The 20,514-nt window shown below is 42.6% G+C and overlaps 1 protein-coding gene across 3 annotated transcripts in view; it reads right to left on the bottom strand.

Annotated features, from left to right (window-relative positions):
- The window catches only part of sash1a (SAM and SH3 domain containing 1a), a 168,950-nt gene extending 148,839 nt beyond the window's left edge, over positions 1-20,111 (bottom strand). The window contains exon 1 of one of the 3 annotated variants that reach the window (XM_061052020.1): positions 18,596-20,111. In XM_061052020.1, the coding sequence (XP_060908003.1) occupies positions 18,596-19,099 (504 nt within the window). In that variant the 5' untranslated portion in view covers positions 19,100-20,111. The remainder of the gene's footprint in view (positions 1-18,595) is intronic. The other 2 variants (XM_061052021.1, XM_061052022.1) reach the window with 2 other exon arrangements.
- Between the last annotated feature and the right edge of the window lie 403 nt (positions 20,112-20,514).

Below are 20,514 nucleotides of genomic sequence, written 5' to 3'. Positions count from 1 at the left end.
ATATCACAGTAGAGTGAAACTCTGTCACAGAAGTGCTTCAGGTCAGCGGAAAAAATGGCCGCTTAACACACGAGACCCAACTCCTATAGCAGAAGAGCATGAAAAAGCACGCCCCTGAAGGTTTGTTTACCAAACAGGAGAGGAGAGTGTGAGGGTCATGAATGAGTTCACGAATGAGGTCACAAGTGGATTTAAGCAGCGCTATGTAAATGACCTTTCCCATAGGATTCCAATGAGCACTAATCTGCCTGTATGACCTAGTCTCATCTCTTGTGGCCCCCCTATTAACAAAGAGCCTCTGTCAGCGAGTTTCCCTCCGCTGAGAGAAAGAGGGGAGCAGACACACACACACACACACACACACACACACACACTCAAACGTACACAAACAATGGATGGAGCTGCTTTGCCAGGATATGGAGATTAATAAATAAGCCTAGTTTTTCTGTGCTCCTTCTCTGCTGAACTGAAATTATAATGAAGCTGCAACTCTTTCAGAGCTAATACACTGATGAATTAACGCACAAAAAAATCAGACTTGAGTAATTGATGCAAATGACGCCTCAAATGCAAAGCAACGTGTATGGAGATGAGACAAGGCGGCATAAATTGAAATTCACAGAGTGTTGTTTTCTGCCGTGTAATCTTATGAAGCCACTTGAACAATCACTTTACACCAAAGTATAAGCTGTTAGTGTGCGCCATGCGTGGTTCCTTTCTCTCATACTGACCCACATTGCTTTTGGCAGCTCAAGCCAAACTCATGATATGTCTCTGGGTGTTGTTCTTATTTACAAAGATGAGATAAAAAAAAAAAAGGAGGAGGGGTCATATCAGACTTCAAGCTGGCACTCGTCCACAATATTGAGGCCATGTGAGAAGGATGAGCCTATTTTTTTTGCTGGTGTAAAAGCCGCGACTTCAACCAGAAATGGAGACAAAGAAGAATACTGAAAGTGTCTTACCTTTATGTGAAAGCGTTCCCATCGTGGTGAGCACCGGAAAGAAAAAGGAAAGTAACAGATTAGTAAGATGTTTCATTGATCTCAGTGGAATGATCTGAGAAAGTTCTACAATCTAGACGAATGCCCTACGTTGTATGTATGCAAAAGAGAAGTTTATGCTTCCATGACGTGAGACCCAAATCTTTACTGCACTCAAAAAAACGAAACACACCTTCGCAACGATCCCCCAGCTGCCCTTAACAGAAAAGGCAAGAGTAAGAAAAACATTCCCCTCTCTCTCTCTCTCTCTCTCTTTCGCTGAATAAACAGTATATTAATGATAACTTCCTGCATGTGTGGAAATAAGAGGGCCTGGCATGCTCCAGGCCCCCAGTGCTTTTATTTAAGTCACGGCTTTTCCGCCTCTGCAGAGACCTGATGAATGATTCCACTCGACCTCTGACCTTCAGTGGTGGAGATACGTGACACGCAGTTAGGAGCACATTAGCAGCTGAGAGCCTGTGGGCATGCCGGGATTGGCTGAGTCAGGATATTCCTAAAGGACATGCGTTGAGTCCAAGCCTTCAGTAGGATTGTATGACCGTTGGGTTTTCATCTATAGCAACACATTCCTCCAAGGGCTTGGTATTTAGCAAGGAAGTGTTTGAGGCACTCACTCTTTCATGGCACGGTGACCTACTTCTGCAGCTTTGGCTTCCATTTGTTTAGCTTTCCAATCCTAAGGTGTGACAACCAAGGTGGAAACCAGTTGGAGGATTTATAGCAGCGAGCCTAAGCCACCTACTGCCTGTCAATAAATAGCACCTCAAAAGCCCCAACCGGTTCGTAAACCTGATCCCAGTCATTATGATTACAGCAGCAGGCATGTCAGTGGTGCCTGTCACGAGGCTTATTGTCCTAGGATCACCAAAAACTCTCAGCACAGTTCCTACATGTTGCCTTGGAAACCTGTGACAGTTAGGAAAAAAAACATGTTTCCATGGCTTTGAAAAGAGGACGGATGCCAGACTTGACATCCCATAATGAGCTGGTAGTGAATGGAGTTCAGTGGGGGGGCTTCATTCTGGGCTGGGAGGACTGTCAGCGTGAATGCCCGGGCTTCATGCTGCCTTTCAACGAGGAGAGAACACCCGAAAGAGAAGTTGTCACTTTGGTTGTCCAGTTAAAAAGAGGTTTAAAGCATCAACATTCTTCAACTTGTTTACACTGAAAGATGAGGCTGGGGTGTCAAAGTGGTAAAGTAGCAGACATGCAGGGTAGACCTTTTACATCCAAGGGCTGTTTTTGTCTCCTGGAGGGCAAGAGTGCTGACTTGATAGGAAGAGTCCTTGGCTACTTTTATGAGATGCTGGACTACAGAGGCAAGAGGCTGAGATGCTGAACACGATCTGTAAGTCAACACTACAGGGAACGGGGAGGAAAGTGAACTCCTGCACAACATTTACTGAATACACAATTTCCAACAAATAACTTTTTTTCCTTTGGAAGGAAGACAAATGAGACAAAAGTACATCTCATTTCTTCATTTATTCTAAGAAGTTGTTACAACACTGACACTATTGATTCAATATCTGTATCTATACTGATAAGATTAAGATAAGATAAGATGAGATATATTTATTGCCACTGTACAAGTACAACGAAAATACTGTTGGAGCAAGCCTGTCGATTCCTAACATCAGTGAATACAAATACTAATTCAAATTGACAAAATATACAATACTAACCCTTAACAATATACAGATTTACATGGGGGGGGGGGGGGGGGTTCTGAGTCCAGGAAGGGGTACTGATACCAGTATTAGCATTGGCCTCCAGGTCTGTAATTTAGTGCAATCAATAACGGTGATGAGTGAAAATTGGAAATGTCACCATTCAATGGTGTTCCACCAAAATGATTGTATTTATTTGTATTTGCACTAACTGTTAAAGAGGTACCTGGGATTGTTCAAAACTCTGGACAAGGTGTCAAAATGATTTGGTAAAGGAAAAAAATGGAATTGGAGAATCTCTACACATCCTGATTCTGGCTGCAATACCTGAACGAAACCTCCAGAGAGAAAATGCATTTTAAAACACACTTGCCCTTTCTGACAGCCTTGTTGATACTAAGTTGGTTACATAAGATGTATTCAGAGACCCCATGTGGCCCCAGTAGGATACAAACTGGTACTGAGATGCATGTCTGCCTCCTCACGCAGCAGTCGCAGTGATGTGCACCCAGTGTAAAGGCCTGTTTCACAGCAGGCATTACACGCCAGTGATGAGACAGCTGTAACAAAGCAGCTAGAACAAAAATGTGCCACTTCCTTCTGAGGGGAGGAGAACACAAGCAGCAGACTGTACAGGCAGGATGGAGTTGTTCATTCTGAGAATCAGTAAAACACTTTTTCAAACATAGTAAGGGCTCATTTTTTAGCCTTGTTTTTTACACCGATTTAAATTGAACCCATTATTGTTCAAAATTTAAAAGCACTTGCTCTAACAAGTAGGTGAGGGTGGGTTTATTGGCAGAAATAGTGCCTGTGTGGGAAGATGTTATGTAATTTGGATTTTTAAAACCTAAATAACCAGTTGGATTTTTGTATTATTGGTTGGCGTTACTGTTCTTAGCACGAGTCACTCCAGCCACATTTGCTTAAACAAGAAGACAAAGAACAAAGCAGCACGTAGAAAAACACATACTGCTGATGGAACACGCATTTAAGCTTAAGAAGTGAGGCAAACATCTCGCAAAGATGCCACTTCAAAACAACCACAGCTGAGAGCGAGGCAGTATGGGACACTCTCTCAATCTCTGCCTGTACAGATTGTGTAAACAACTTGGCTGGTGGGACTGAAACAAGCAGCCACATTTGATTCCCTGAGGACCTACCACCATTTCATAACAAAAGCATGTCCTCAAGTCAAGAGCGTTCATCATCAATTTCCTGATTAGGAATACAGGAGAAGCCCCCCGTCCTAATCAACAATAAGAACACTCGAGCGCCTGTTGTGATTTTTTGCAGCGGGATAATGTGCAGAAACACAGAGGCTTTGATTTCTAGACAAATGTGTTTAAGAAATATAAGAGTATGTCTGCCTTATATGAAACTAACAAAGAGGAGAGGCGAGACCACTTTGTTCTACAGAAACAAACAGTCGAGGAATGAAGCGATTTGTTTCTGTATGCGCAGGTGGATTGTAATCAAATGAGGTTAGAAAAGACAGGAGCAACACAGTAACAACATATTTACAGACATGTCTTCCTCTCCTCGTCTCTATATCATCTCCACACAAAGCCCTAAACCCCATCCTCCATTTCAGGCAGATTGTAAAATATGAATGGGCGCTTTACATAACAATTGGTCGAAGCCCCGGCTGTGGGATTCCTGCATGATAATGAAGACTGTCTTCGCACATAATCGCTGCCCTCAACTTCCACTGCTGTATTGTAGTATACTTCCCCAAGACGCCAGAGAAGGGCTGCAACTTGAGCTGGTAAAGACCTTTTGTGTCATCTGCAGGGAAGTATTAGCGAGATAATCTAGCTCTCTGACAGAAACCAGAGTTGTTTCACATGACGACGAGAGGTTCAAAGCAGGCTTTCTAGGGAAGTTTTAGGAATTTGTAGTGGTGCAATGGATCACAAATCTCACGGTTTAGAACATATCGTAGATTTTTGTCACAGTTTTTTGGATCAGCCAAAGAAAAATATATTTAAAATAAAACATTCTACTCCTCAGCTAGCCATGACTCAAACTGTGCATTTTGACAGCACAACAAATCAAAATGCATCTTCATGAATCTTAGTAATGCATCACATCCTCAATTATTTTCACTATACTCAATTCCAATAATAACATACAAGCAGTTAGATAAACCTGACCCCCCTTTTAATTTAGAATAAAAATCTGAGTACAATAGATTGTAATATAAAAAGCTGTTTCATTACAATAACATTGAACACAAATTAAAGATCTGAGAATAACAAGTTTGCTGTAATCTACAAAACCAAGTTTTTATTTCTTCTAGGAGCTTTGACCATTTTGAACACACGTTACATACACACACCATTCATTTAGCATGTGTGTGTGTGTGTGTGTGTGTGTCCGTGCAGAGGCTGCACCTGTAGCGTGTGTTGAGTGAGGAAGATAAAATGGGGGTGGTGCGTTTAGGGGAAACAACTTCAGTTTTTCGACCGAACACAGCGCTCTGTAACAGACTTTTTTTGTGCCCAATTTACCACCACAGATTATATCAGGCTGTAACTTTACTGACATCAAGTTTCTGATTATTGTCACGCCCAGCCACCAGCTGACACCTGCATGATAAATACAGACACACTGAGATACAACGGAGAAAAGTCGTAGCACCGTTTGACAGTAAGTAACCATACACAATGACATATCAACATTTACATGTAATTACCCGTTTCTATAATGAAGGGGCAGTAAATTTGTTTCAGGATGATCCATTTTCCACTAATTTGGCATGACATGTGACCCTTACATGTGTGTGGGGGGATCTGAAGGGATCATGGATGAACTGTGATCTGTTTCACCGCCAGGAATGTGGTTTTCAAGTCTGGGTAAAGCGAGGGTTAGGGTGGCACTTACTTGCTTTTGCGAGGTTGGGAGCATATAAAAAAAGATAGGTGGGAGAGCTTGCATTCAACTGCTCTAGAAATGGAGTGGACAGGGATCAGAGCTGCAGGGGCTGCTGGGAAAAGAAGCTCAGTCCAGCAGCCCATTGTTCAGAATGGACAGTGGTTTCTCATTTGAGGAGGGAAAAAAATGGACAATGACCTGGACAAAGGCTCATATCACAATACAGTCCGCCTGAGAAAAGCTCAATGCTAAGAGTTCCCATGCTACTGTCCAAGGTATACACGTTTATAAAGTGGTCACATTTGCGGTCATATGAAGATTCGAAAAAAGACTAACCCTACCCCTAAATCGTGATTAATTTCACTGCAAGAAAAGTGTTTTTTAAATCAGGCATTTCATCTTTAAGGACTAAAATGTACGGCAGACGTTCAGATTGCACGATACAGTTTACTCTCCCCACAGAAAAGCACTTTACTCAGTCACTATATTGTCAAACCTCAGCAATCATCCATTCATGCTTTATGAACCGACCCAAGATCTAATGCTTCCTGAATTAATTATTCAGCTTTTTAACTGCCTTTGGAGCGCACATAATGAGAGTAATAGCCTTACACTGAAGGCTGCATACACAACCTTGTACATGCAGATGAAAACAGGTTGTTATAAATATATCATGGCTCTGGGTGTGAGAGTGGTGAGCTTACTTCAAAATGACTAATTACTAATGAGTCTTCAGACAGTCATCAGTCCAGCTCTGGATTCTCTTTTCATCTGTTTCCGTTTGTCTAAGAGTTCCTGTTTGTCTGCTCATTGGGCCAACCATCTATCTTTGTCTCTTTGCTTCTCACTGCTCAGCCCTACCAGTCCGTCTATTTTTATTTCAGCTTGTCTTCCCTGTCTGTAAGTAGTTGAAAATGAAGTGAAACTGGGTAATTATGTTAAGTGGAGTAGAAGGAATTCCTGAAGCATGACCCCTCCGCTGCGGCCTGGACGGCAAGCTGTCAGTCAGCCAGTTTATTGTTTGGCTTTTGGGGGTGACATCATCTCTATACTGTGTGGATGGATCTATAGCAAAGAGGTGATTTAGCAGATTAGCTACACTTCCTCTGCCACCAATGGCCATGGCTGCTGCAGGGCAATCAGTCTCAAACTAACCCTGGAATATTCCTCGTAACCCCCTCAGGTAAAAGGACAAGTGTTAACTCACTCATATTCTGCAAAACAGTTCTGAGAAACAGTCTGCATTCATAGCCCAGAATTATTCCTTTGAATAATCCAGAATATGCAAATTCTCACAACAAGCTTCTATCATAAATGTTTTTCCTAGCTCCCTATGTGGAAATAAATATGGCTTTAGCCTAATCCTCTTTAAACAAAGCTTGGTTTTAGGAAGCTGTCACTTGACTGGTTACATAAACTAGCGCCTTTCAGGGAAAAATATCACCAGGCCCGCTGCATTAAGGACAAGCTTTTAGAGGACTGTGTTTACCAATGAGAGCAAATTTAATTAAGGCAAGCTTTCTGATGACTTTGTTCACACATTTAACTCAAGCCAACACTCTAAGTCAACTGTGTAACATGAATCTCAAGACTAAACCGAGGTTGGAATGATCCAAGATCCTTGGACGATGGCGCCAGGCTCCGAAGGCCAACCCTATTAAGTAAAAAAAATAAACGTAAGACCTGAGAGGATACTATGCACTTCAAGATTTGTCAGATACTTTCCCTTAAGAGAGAACTCTCGAGGGCTATTACAGTAAACAGACTTTGGTTTGGCACAGCACTAGTTTAAAGATCTGCTGACATGAAAATGGTGGTTTTGCGGTTCACCCACTGCAGATGAAGCGGCACCAAGAGAGCACATCTCAGACGTTAACAAAGGGTGACCTTAAATGGCTACATGAGTATCCCAAAATACACAAGTATCCATGAAAAATGTAGTTCTACCCAGAGGGAAACATGCTGAGGGACAAGACTGCAGGAGAAAATAACTTCCATTGCAATGTTTGTCTGGTACAGTATATGTTCACTTGATCTCGCATGAAAGGCTTGTACTGAGGTGGATACACACTCATACACTGTTTCACACAGATTCTCAGTTTATACAGTATAATTCAATGCCTGAAGAGTTGCCTCACACTGTGTGTATTTGAAGTAAGCTTAGAATGTGTGAATTGAATAATGTGAAGGATAACCCAAACAAAAGCCAACTTGACCAGACTTTTCTCTGCAGAAGCCACATGACTTCAACCTCCACTGAAGCTTTAATGATGTGGGATCGAGGTTTTGGGACAGCCTCAGCAGTCACAGTGGAGTCGCCCATTCATCACCGCATGAAGCAGTGTGGTAAGCGATTAACATTTAATGAATAGAACAATTAACTCTGACAGGTACAGAGGTCAAAAAGCAGCAATTAGTGGGATGAACTTCAGCCTTCCATACTGAGAATGTCTAGATTGATCCACTAATGAACAGTGTGACTGGCTGGCTCCAGCTCGGCTTAACTTCCTCTCAGAGAACTACAGGTAGGAATAGTGAGGATACAAACCCTATGTCACTTATGCATATTTCTGTTCATTATTCTGTACTGTACTCTGTCTGGCATTGTATTAAAGAGAAAGTATGTTAACAAGAGGATATATGCCTATGGAAACTAAGTACATGTCACCAGCATATGCTCCAAGCACTTCTCCAATTAGTACACCTTCGTGAGACTTTGGCAGAATCCCACTTCCACCCACTTGGCCCTAGTCCTAGTAGTGCTGGATTGGGAAGTGGGCCTTCATAGCGGTGCTAGATGGGGTATGGGCTGAATCTGTTCCAAGGAATCAGGACTTGATTCTTTATGTGATATTTTGCAAGAACAAATTACTGAACATGGAATTAACTGGACTGTGACTCACAACTCATATTCTGCACATTCCTATTGACAAAGTGAATGCAGATTTTTTAAATGCTTGGTATAATTACCCTTATTACATTTTCTTATGCATTGACATAACATTTGGATGTTATTATATTAAAAGCATTTTTTTTCTTGTTCATGTCACCACATCGGAAGCCATGTCCCATGTTACACTGACTCAATTTGCAAGGTATTCTGGGAATTTCAGCTTTCACCGACGTAAGGTTGCGGTGAGGACTAGATGACTACTTCCCCTCATTCCCCAGGAAGGAGCTGCAACTAAAGACTGTTTTGATTATGGATTAAATTGCTGATTGCTTTCCTGATAAATTGGTCCATCTTTCAGTCAACAGTCTCAGCTTTTAGTTTGCAAGTGCCCAAGGTTATGTCTTCAAATCAGTGATTTTGTTCAAACCAGCAGTCCAACACCAAATACTCTTCATGAACTGTCATAACAGATGATGAAAAAGAGAAATTGTTACATTTAAAATGATGGAATCTGTAAATGTTTGACATTCTTACTTGAATAACGACTACAAAAAATTGATTGCTTATCAAATTGGTTGCAATTTCTATAGATTCATTGATTGGTGCACTTTTAGTTTAAGTGGAAGGGAGGCACACTCAACAAACACTTATTAATTTGTAAGAATGTGCTAAAGCCGTTAAATGTTTTGTAAATGCTTCTAATATTACAAGCGGCAAACCACACGAGATAAAAGATTAGCTTCGAAATGCCGCAGCTGCTTTAATAATGTGCGATACATGTGTGAGTGTGTTTGCGTAGGCGTGTTCGAGGAATGTACTAAGTGCCAGGTAATAAGGGTTTAGATTCAGGTATGTGAGGCCGCAGGGAGGCCAGAGCAACAGACAGACAGACAGACACTCAGCAGGTTTAATACGGCTCAATCCCCTGCCAGGCACAGCCACTACAAAAGCACTCAGGTAGGGACACATCGACACTGGTGTGGTCTCAGTGATCAAAGCTTTTAGCGCAACCCTGCCCTCATGCCTTGGAAATGGACCAATTAGGGATAGGAGCGGGGGGGGGGGGGGGGGGGTTGAGTTAGTTGGTTGTGCTGCGTTCCATACACCAAGCTGGCAGCAGCTTCAGACAAGGTAATTATACACACTCACCCTGTCTGTCTCTCTAACACTCATACTCACTGCTATCATGCCTCACTCATCTCTCTACACCCCTGCATTATAGCCCTTAAACACAGTCCAGGATAATATGGGCTGACATGAGCCAAACTGTAGCTACATGCAGGGCTCTGTCATACGCAAGGGCCACTTTAAACCTCTGAAGAACTGCTCGAAGCTTTAAAGAGCAAAGTTACAGGAGGCCTCGCAAACCTGTGTCAGGCTTCAACATTCTGATATATTACATCTGAGCCCTTTGCATTGGAAAAATGTGGTTCATTTATAGCAGCATCTACCTGTATACGTGGAAGCAAATTATTTCATCTACTCAGAGCAGAGTGTCATTCATCCAACACAATCAAAACATTTGCTGCTTTTATCCTCTAAAATGTGCTTTCTAGTCAATCGTATCTCGGTAAATTGAATAACTCTCAGGTTTGAACCATTGGTGAGACAAAACAAGCAATTAAAATGATGCCCTCTACGCTAGAGAGAGGACATGATGGTGGAAACTGTCTTCGGTAGTCAACAAGTGGTTGATAATTTATGGCTTGACCTCCATAGATTAATTCTGCTCATCAACAGAATTAATTATAGTCTGAACAAATAACTGTGTAGGAGGCTGAAGTAATATTTAAACACACATATTGCTTCTAGAGTTACAGCACTATGCTCAAATCTCAGCCTTCTGTCTACCATGTAAGAGGGCAAAACACAGTCTGTAGAACTGCAGGAACGCATGACTTAATGCTTAAATATCTCCCACTTTGTCTCCAACTTTGAGCCCCTTTTGGTAGACCGTTCAGCTTGTAAATGTGTAGGAGTCAGGGGTAGTTAACCTCTGTGGACCGCAGGTCGCATCGCACCATCGTAAAGGGAAACAGTGCAAACAATCTAAGCCTTCATGTAGCTGTGCATGTTTCCGTCTTTACAGCAAGTTCTGTTCCTTTTATTATGAGAAAATGTAATGATCCCCTCCAGAGCAATCACTGTGAGTGTTGTAATGAGTGTGTGCGAGACAGAGATGTAGAGAGAAGGGGAAACATGTGCGGATGTGTTGATTCGCAGAGTGTGTTTGCAATCTGGATCATGACACAGACAGATGCTTGAGCCTGCTCTCTTGTCACTCTCCATGCTGCTGGGGTGGCTTGATATCTTCATATTGCCGCAACTCCGCTGTTCAAAGAGGACTACAGGGTCATTCTTGTGAACATGTGATGTAGCTATAAAAGAGGAGGTTGTTTACAGGATTTTTTTAAGGTTGCACTCGGCTCAGCTTTGGATAAAAAGCAAGCTGATGTTGGTGTGATTTGTATTTGCAAGCGCAGTGAGAGCTGGTGAAGAAATTTGTAAAAAACAAACATGTCTACGGCAGCAACTGAACATCCAGCCTCTCTATTCTTTTTGCACTATCGGAATCTCCCTTCTGTGCACTGAAACATAATATACAACCTCGATTTTACAGTAGAGCTGTACTTGACTCTGGATTAAACCGACAAAACTGAATTAAGTGACAAAAAACTGAGCCTGAACTATTTGTTCCCTGTTTTTCAGTTCAGTGCCACAAAAAACTGCAAGATTCTCATTTTTCACAATGAGTCTGTGAGCCGTTCATTAAAGTATTTCCAGCCTGGTATTTTCTTCACATTTTAAGTCCAGTCACAGTCTTTTGTGCTTAATTATGAAACCAGATGAAGGATCTTAGCCAGCTAATGAGCTAAAGTTAGCAATTATAGCTCCACGTGCAGCATGGGCCTAGCTTTGTGCGTTTTTAAATCACCAGGTCGGTTTGTTTTGTAGACCATGAGACCTCTGTGGATTATTCAGCTCACAGTAGAAACATTGTGAGAGTTTGTAAAGTAAATCTTGTATGGTACAAGATTTACTTTACAAACTCTCACAATGTGTGAGAGTCTGTCTCTCTGTCTGTCTCTCCGGCATATCTCAGCGAACACTGACTCAGCAAATAAAAGACAATTGTGCAGCTATTCAACTGACAAGATTTGAGCAGACTCTGGGTTGAAGTAGACATTTGCAAAAAAAAAAAAAAAACAGATGTTAAAAAACATTATCCATAAAGCAATGTGCAATGTTTGCAATCCTGCATGACACCAGTTCAGTCACTTTTTCAACTTTTAGCTGAGTAAAAATTATGAATTGACAAGATGACATAATATGAGTGAACATGCGTCTCTGATAAGTATTGATCATGCAGCCTGCAGTCATTCCCTATATGCATTTACTATGTGTTCATGTAGACAGGCTGTCTGGAACTGGCAGAAACCTTGGACCAGAATAGGTCTGATAATGTATCTGTCATGCATGTGTGTCATCAGGACCTGTTCCCCAACACACTGTGGAAAATGAAATGGCTGTGCTGACTGCATGTGCTGCTTTATTTAAAGCAGTTACCATGACTGCATAACTTCAAGTGACATACATATACAGTATCTCACATATGGTATTTAAATATATCTCCAAAGGCTAAAAGGGAGTGATGGTTAAACTACCACAAGCATTAATTCAATTTTTCAACATCAACTAAATGTCTAAATGTTGACATTATCTTGGCTGGAAATCTCTTGTTAGCAAACAGAGACAGGGCTCAGGGAAGTCAGGCTGAATGGTAAATTTAAGCTCGGTGAAATGTCATCTTTTTTTAAAAACCAAGTTCAGGTCCGTGAAGTAAAAGCAGCCAAGAAGCCTGTTGATCGTGTGACAAACTGCACAGCAGGAGGCAGCCCCTCTCACCCTGTCCTGCTGAAACGAGAGGGCCAGCTGCAAACACAGAATAAATGCTGCTTTCCCACATTAGCACACGCTCCCAGGAGATAGGTGGTCAAGTCTTCTCTGAACAACACATGCTGTACAGAAACTCGTTCAAAACATTACAACAAGGGGAAATACATCCGGTGATGGCAGTAGCTCTTAAGGCTACTTAACTGGGCTTTATCTGAAGCTTCTTTTTTTTTTTGACAAACCGGAGCAAAGATGTGCACATTTTCTCATGATTTATTTCACACACTGTTTCCTGCAGATGGGAAAGTGATCGCACTCACTTGAGATCATAAATGAAAGGTCAATTTAACATTTGCTTTGCCTCTGCACCCTTTGAGAACCAGAACCTTTTATTTCCTTGGTTATGATCACATCAAAGCTTTGTGTTTTGCTTTTAACCAAAAGTCAAAAGCAGTCAGGTCAAAGGTCATGGTGATAGCCATCAGTTGCTGCTCCACAAAGAGCTTGTACTTGTAGTTTATGCTAAGCTGGTTTAAAAAGGCCCATAAACACAGTCTGTTTACAATAAGAGTCCTAAGGGTGTGTTTATGGGACTTTTTCCATCTGATGGGAATCTATCCCCTTTAGTGCTCCGTGTAACCCCGCTTCTCTACAATGTAAACAGCAGCTCGCCTCACTTTGCTAATTGACTTTCTCTGTCCTCTCAGGACAATAGTGGCCGGTCCTTGGCTTCTTTATGACTTCCCCCTTTTCTGAGGCCTTGCTTGATTATGCCTTTAAGGAGCCTTTAATAAAGACTAAGCAAACAGAGGCTTTCAGCAGAACACATGAAAAACTCAGAGGCTGATGTGAAAGGATTTTCTTCCTCAGTGTGGCAAAATGCCAGACCCATAGCTTGGGACAAAGGTGACGAGGATAGAGCCAACACACATACTGTAGACCAAAAGAAAAACCCTCAGTGCCGGAAATCACAAAAACGAAAAAGCCATAGCCATATACTAAGTTTAAGTGTTGTTTGATGATGTAGATGAAACTCAAACGGTTTTAAAAATGAATGGTGCCTTCATCTTCTCAGGAACCATTATTAGAAAATTTGGTTGAGGAGTTGTGCAATGGGCTCTATTGTTTTCTTGTCTCTTACTTTTTATCATTGTAATGTGTATGGAGCATGTGCAATTGGTTTCATATCTGGTTGTGATTTATATGTGCAACACTGCTACTCTGTTTACAAATTTCATATTAAAAAAGTCATTAAATTGCTATGGAAACAGCTTAATCTGTGCACAATTGGAGTACAAGACAAATTGCCTTATCATGCTACAGTATTCCATACAACAAATATGTCTTGGTAAATGGACAAGAATACAAAATAAACAGCAGAACCAATGGAGATTGGTACCCATGAAATCTTTCAATAAAATGTAAACTCTGCAATTACTGGGTGCTTTGCTAGAGTTTGAGTTTAGCCTGTAAATTTAAAGATTTGTAAGCTTTGCAGTTGAACATTTCTTTATTCTAACAATGTGGGTATTTGGACCAAAAGCCAAAACTGCACAAACTATTTTTCACATTAAGCCTTGGCAGTGGCCCAGTCAGCCAGAGAGCCCTTAACAACCATTGAGGGCCAACAGGGTCATCTTAAACAAAAACCTAATTTCCTGCCTGGCAGGAGTGCTGGGATATTAATCAAGATGAAAGGCCTGAAACAGGAAGTGAGGTGAGTGTTTGGCATGTAAGGTGATGCACTTGCTCTTTACAGAAGGATCACAATACAGTCAGTTAAGAGCTGACTTTCTTTCTGCTAACCCCCCCCAAACAGATGCAACACCTCTGGGTGTCTGCTGCATTTTTTGCATTCTTGAGGCCTGTAAAGCTGCAGGCCTCTCGTGATTCACACCTACCACATTTGATCAGCTGTTCTGTGGGAGTCAGAGAAAGGCCTAGAATGTCTACCTTGCCAAAATGTTGGTGGCTGTAGCTTCCCTGCCGAAGCACCCACCAAAGCTTTCGTTCAGCCAATAAAAATAACTTGCCTATCTATTTACAACCCTGTCTCTCTCGGCATGACACCCAGTTTCTATCACCCACCCATCGGCACAATGCTGGACACTTGCCTCTGCAGTCGGTTTCAATGGACGGAAATTGGGAACGCAAAACAGAGCAGCAGTGAAAGGACATGTGGCTCCATCAGCTTCCATACAAACAATGGAGAATCTCCCAGTGTTTAGCGTCCACTTCCTCCAGCAACACAGCGCTAACAATGAGGCGCTATTATGACTGACTGTCTGTTTCCAGCTCTATTCTGTGGATGAGAACACATCTTCAGATTGTGTAGCCTTGAGCAGAATCATCTCAAGTTGAAGTGGTATTTTTTCTTTTCTCTCTGATGGAATAGAAAAAGTAGAAAACCCTGGAAATGTGATAGGAAACAGAAATAGAAACAGAATTTGTTATTTGGCAAATACGAAAGCCTTCAACTTTTTGGTTCAAATAGGGAAAAAAAAATCGGTCTTGAAGGACGCTAAAAGACCTCCAAATGGGAAATTAAAACACAGTATATTACATACAATGTTAATCTCACAAGGATTGGATCAGCCTTTGGCAACCACTGTGGTTAACAAAAACAGATAATAAAAGCTTAAAGTTAAAGTGAAAAATTTCTAATGAGGTTTTTCAACTTCATTGAATACTCAAACAACATTCCCTGGATACAAATTACTGCACCACTCCGAAATAAACAGAGCATAACAAATATTAACCAAAAAGCTGACAGCAATACTTAAATGAGATCAGCCGGGTTGATAATTCCTTCTTAACAACATTTGTACTGCTGGTACAGCATTTCCACCTAAATATTAAAGATGATATTGACTCTACCAGTGCAGTCCATTCGAAGACAGGCACACTCCCAGGACCATTTTCCCAGCTTATATTGTCCCCCGATGAGAGATCTAGAAATGTGCAGCTCTTAGCACAAGTGTTTGTCTACATCCTAAGAAATAATACTCTCTGAAACAAGGGGTCTCTGTGGCCTTGATAAGGATCATGGGTATTTATTTCCCCCAGCAGAGCCCTTTCAGTGAGTTGTTTGATAATAATAATAATCCAGCATAGAGAATTTCTCCCTGTAAGTGTTTATATTAGCTGTGATTTTTGCATAATGGCAAAGGGGACAAAGACGGCGACACAAAGATGAACCGTCAGACCACAGTCCATGAAGAATCCAGGCGTATTGAGAGCACAGAGGACAGTTTAAATGTGGTTGAGATCTTGGTTATACTATACAATGAACATCCCCAGAGACTGACATTGTGTGTCCTGTAATTGCCCCGAGTCTGCTTCTCCGGTCGCAGTCTCCGCTGGGGGCTGACATCTCGTCTCAAAGGCAGAGAGAGGGGAGATATCTGCAGACCAATCACAGGCTGAGTAAGTCAAACCTCCATCAGCTGGTCACAGCTCCATCTCTTAGCCTCCTCTCACTCCTCCTGGGTAGAAAAGCACTGGGCTGGAGCCAATTCCAAACTGTTGGGTTACACACTCACACACACACACACACACACACAGGAGCCAGAGAGAGACAGAAAGACCTTGACCTACTCATTCCTCCTCCAAAGCCTCAATGCCAAAGCGCTGGCTCTAAATAAATACAGCCTTCAAAGGGAGGGATCGTTTAACCCTCTGGAACCAACACTTTGTTTCAGCCCTGGTTTCCACAGATAATCCCTCACAAATCCCAAATCTCTGTGGGATTCACAGTTAGCCAAAGTGGCAGAAATATGCAGACAGAGCTTACGAAACATGCAGAAATTGGAATAAAGGCCGGTATCAGTTTGAAAAGGCTAATTTGGAAGCAAGAAGGTACCACACAGTGTATATGTTACCGAGGTTTGTTCATGACAGTGGAGGTGTATAAAGTCATGTCAATAAATGACCGGCATATTCTAGGGGTGTGTGCCACCAGTTAGAACGGCTTTGTTCATGCGTGGATTGTCACCCACGCATGAAGAAGATCAAACTGACGCTCTCACAGGGCCACATCCAGTGTTTAAGTTCATGGACACTATATAGAACATTGACTTAAGGGGACCCTGAGGACTGGTGGCTCAGAGACTTCAAGTCAAAGTCAGATCCTTAGACAAATTCCCTAGGAAGTAATGTCAATCAGATATCACTACCCCCTCCCCACCGGATCGTGGGTTGGCGGCCTGCCAGAACAACCCCCCACACCCCCTCCCCTCCCCACCGGATTGCTGATGGACGGTCTACCTCCCCCCACCCCCTTGCTCTCTATCCCTCTTCCTGCATCTTATCCCATCTCTCCCCCTATCCCTTTCCAAGCCCGGCGCAGTCTAGGCCTGTGAAGACTGTTTCGTTATGAGCCGGGGATCCGGCCGAAGATTTCTGCCTTTTAATAAGACAGTTTTTTCTTACCACTGTAACTTTTGCTGCTTTGCTAAAGTGCTCATGATGGATAGGCCGGATCTTTGTAACATAGCAATAAGTAAGGTCCTTTACCTGCTTTTTGTAACATAACAATGAGTAAGGTCTTTTACCTGCTTCTTGTAAAGTGTCTCGAGATAACACTTGTTATGAGTTGACGCTATACAAATAAAAGTTGATTGATTGATTGATATCAAGGAACTGCTGAATGAGCACAATCCTTGTATTCAAAACAAGCTTCCAATCCATGCCCTTGCATAAGCGAAGACTTGTTTGCAAACAAGCTTACTCCTATCAGTGAAAAGTGCACATGCAGCATCTGATTGTTTATTCAGTGGTAAACAAAACCGCATGTTGCAAACAAATAAATAAATCTTAAGGACACGACTTCTACCCTCTCAGTGGTCAGTAGACCGGCCGCTCACAAGCCTCCCTGTGTGTAACAGCCGTGATTCAGTGGAGCCCTCTCAGCTGGTGAGGCATATGATTCAGACACTTCTGAAGAAAAGGTCACTATCAGTCCTGTGAAAACAAGAGGCCCTCTCAGTCTGCCTCCTGACAGGGCTGCAATCGCTCCCCAGCTGGGCGCTCCTCTTCATTTACTACCCCTGCCATTAACGGCCCGCCGCCCATTCATCACAGCAAAGAACACCCGGCTTATATGCTCGTGGGCCTTGTTGATCCACCCACGCTGAATGCCGAGGTGAGTCACTGCTGGACAGGTGAGGTCAGGTTAGATTAATAATCAGAGTGTAAATCTCCCCCCCCCCCTCCGCCTGTAGGAAATCACAGCTGAGTTTGAAAGCTCCTCAGGATCTGCTCTGTGCTCTCTGCTTATCGATCTGCAGGAACTTCATCGCCATCGTTCAATGTGACTGCAACCCCTCGCTTCTTCTGCAGAGTGCAGCACAGCAGGGCTGGAAATGTTTAGGGTGTCACAATGGCATTTGCCTACGGCTCAGTGGTGTAATATCATCTTATGTTGTTGAACACAGCAGAAAGTGCAAATTTATGTGAATGACATGTGGGGACCAAATGATGGAGGATGCAGAGCAGGTGACAGCCTCCGTCTGTGCCACAACACACTGCAAATACAGACACTTGTAAAAACCACTCATCTACTTTTTTATGACAAAAGAAATCCTTTGAAAGTGAAAAGAAATTCTGACTGTTGCTTTAAAATACAAGTCAGGAAGAATATTTTCTAGATGCTTATCTGTCACAAATGAACTACTGAACATCAGTTTTTTTAACCTTTGTTTGATACCACTATAGTAATTGTAATGATAAAATTATAAAGATGTATGTTTTTATTTTCTGTAGCTAAGTTTTCAAGTTTAATTCATATCATTTTTAAGCATCAAGTAACAGGAAAGTTCACTTAAAATTTAGACTTTTGTCCCAGTAGGTATTTTGCTTATCGTGAGACTTTTTGGTTTTCTTTTATGGCAGCATTGTGATATAAATGTTTTGAAAATATGTACAGTTTGGTTATTTTGAAGACTAAGATTTCCCTGTCTGTCTTCATTTCTTTAAAAATCCAAAGCAATTTTTGGTACTTTCAAATCAGGTGTTGATTCTCACCAAAAGAATACAACTTCCCCTGTAATGGTTATTTTAAAATAAAAACTTCTGAGTTGAATGCAGCTTATATTTAATATCAGACAAAAATTATACCAGGATTATTTGCATTGTATGATTATAAACATGATGCACTGTGTAGCGTGGCTTCATCCATTGTTTACATGCAAGACTTTTGCCAAGCGACGCGCTCCGCGTTATGAGACCGCATCTATCCAGGTCTCAGTTCTTACCTTATTAGAGTATGGAGGCTTGGCCAGGTTGATGCCATCTCTGATGAGCTTATCCCTGATCATGATCTTCAGCTTCAGCTTGGGATAAACCACCAGCTCCCTCCTGTTGCCCAGCGTCAGGTTCCTCTGCGCGCCCAAGTACCCACCATTACGCCCCACACGGTCACTGTTGGGCTCGGTCCAGGACTTGGATCCCCGCAGTCTGGACTCGTACTGGTCCACCATGTGGCTGGTGTAAATCTCAGCCGCAGGTGGCATGGGCTCCAGGGTGAAGTAGAGTCCACTGGCCGTCTCCTGGGCGTCCTCTTTCAGCCTCCTGACCGCGTCGTGGATCCTCTGCCGGTGGTGAGGGATATACACGCCGATAGCATCCAGGTCCGGGTCTCCGATCTGTTTGCAAACCTCCAGATCGTCGTACCCATTATCCACAAAGGACTCAACATACTGAGCAAGCTGGAGGGTCTTTAGCCACTCGTAGACGATGACAGGTCCGTTGCTTGTCATTTTGGCTGTTGCCTTATCGGCTACAACTCGGTAAAAGACGCACAAGTGATGGTGACTTTCCCAGTCAACGTTTCAAACGCATTATAAGATCGGTAATCAAACGTGCGCTTTCACTTAGTGTTTGGAAAGTAAATAAAACTGGATTACACAATGTTTGGATCATCCATACCGATGGTTTGGTTACCATCCCATCCTCTAGAGTCCGCGTTGTTTTAAGCCATAAAGAGAGAGCTTTAAGTGAATGAAATGCTGATCCTAGCACGGTCACAATGACTTCTACACCTGTCAATATTTACAAATGAAAATCACTTCAGTTTCACTTGACAAATCCATAATGTCATTTGAAAACATCAAATTTACTCCCCCACGTTGACTCACCACGCGCAGTCGGTTTCAAAAATGATGCCTTTGACAAATAAAGAGCGCAGTTGCCCTCAAACTATTGTCATTCAAATTGCTGTTTGACGAGATTTCGTCAGTTACGCACGCCGTCTGCTGCGTCTTTCAAAACGTTTTCACGGATTATTATCCCTCCTGAAAATCTCCCGTAACGCCCAACGGCGGCGCATTGAAGTAACAAATCCAAATGGGCTTTGAAAATGACAGAAATTCGGGTTCCAGAGGTTTGACAGACACAATACAGTTCCGCGTCCGATCGCTCAGTCTACGCGTAGTCGGGTTCCTCCTCCAGCCGGCACATCACCACACTGGAACTGCAGCCAGGAGCCAACATGCTCCGCGCTGCTCCTCTGCCGTCCACGCCCCCTAAATCTCACATTTAAAAATAGTGATGCGAGTCTCTTTTTTCCCCCCTCTTTCCAAACTTGTCACGCCGCCTCGGGAGCGCAGACTGACTCGCCGGGCTTCCACCGACTTGGACAAAGTTGGACCGGAGAAAGGGCGCACGTTAAACCTGACGCACAGCTCAAATTGATGTCCTTGTTGCCGGTTTGTGTCACGTTATTATTATTCCCCTACGAAGTGATTTCGACTCTCTCTCTCTGTCTCTCTCTCTCTCTCTCTCTCTCGCTCTCTTTCTCTTACACACACTCTCACTCACTCATTGAGCATTTCCAGGCTGTGGTTTCTCAGGACGCACGAGCTCCCTCTATGTGTGGACAGGAGAACTGTTTGTTTCTGGAACTGATGTAATAGGAGTAACTGAGGTGCTACATCCATCTAGCCATTATCTATATGATCAGACATTTCAGGCATCTACTTTTTGACTTCTTTGGACTGCAACTGTGCGTATCAAATAGCACTGCTGGATGCAATCATCGTTAGTTAGAGACAAACTGTCTGGAAAAAACGAGCGAGAGAGAGTGGCACAGGGAATCACACTGCCTGAATAAGACCTGTCCACTCCGTCCAAATGGATGTCAAGCCAGTGGGTGCTGATGCATGCTTTATCAAAT

Source organism: Labrus mixtus, chromosome 12 (genome assembly GCF_963584025.1).
Source record: "Labrus mixtus chromosome 12, fLabMix1.1, whole genome shotgun sequence".
Taxonomy (NCBI): domain Eukaryota; kingdom Metazoa; phylum Chordata; class Actinopteri; order Labriformes; family Labridae; genus Labrus; species Labrus mixtus.
The sequence above is the reverse complement of the archived record's forward strand: the minus strand, read 5'-3'. Positions and strand labels throughout refer to the sequence as shown.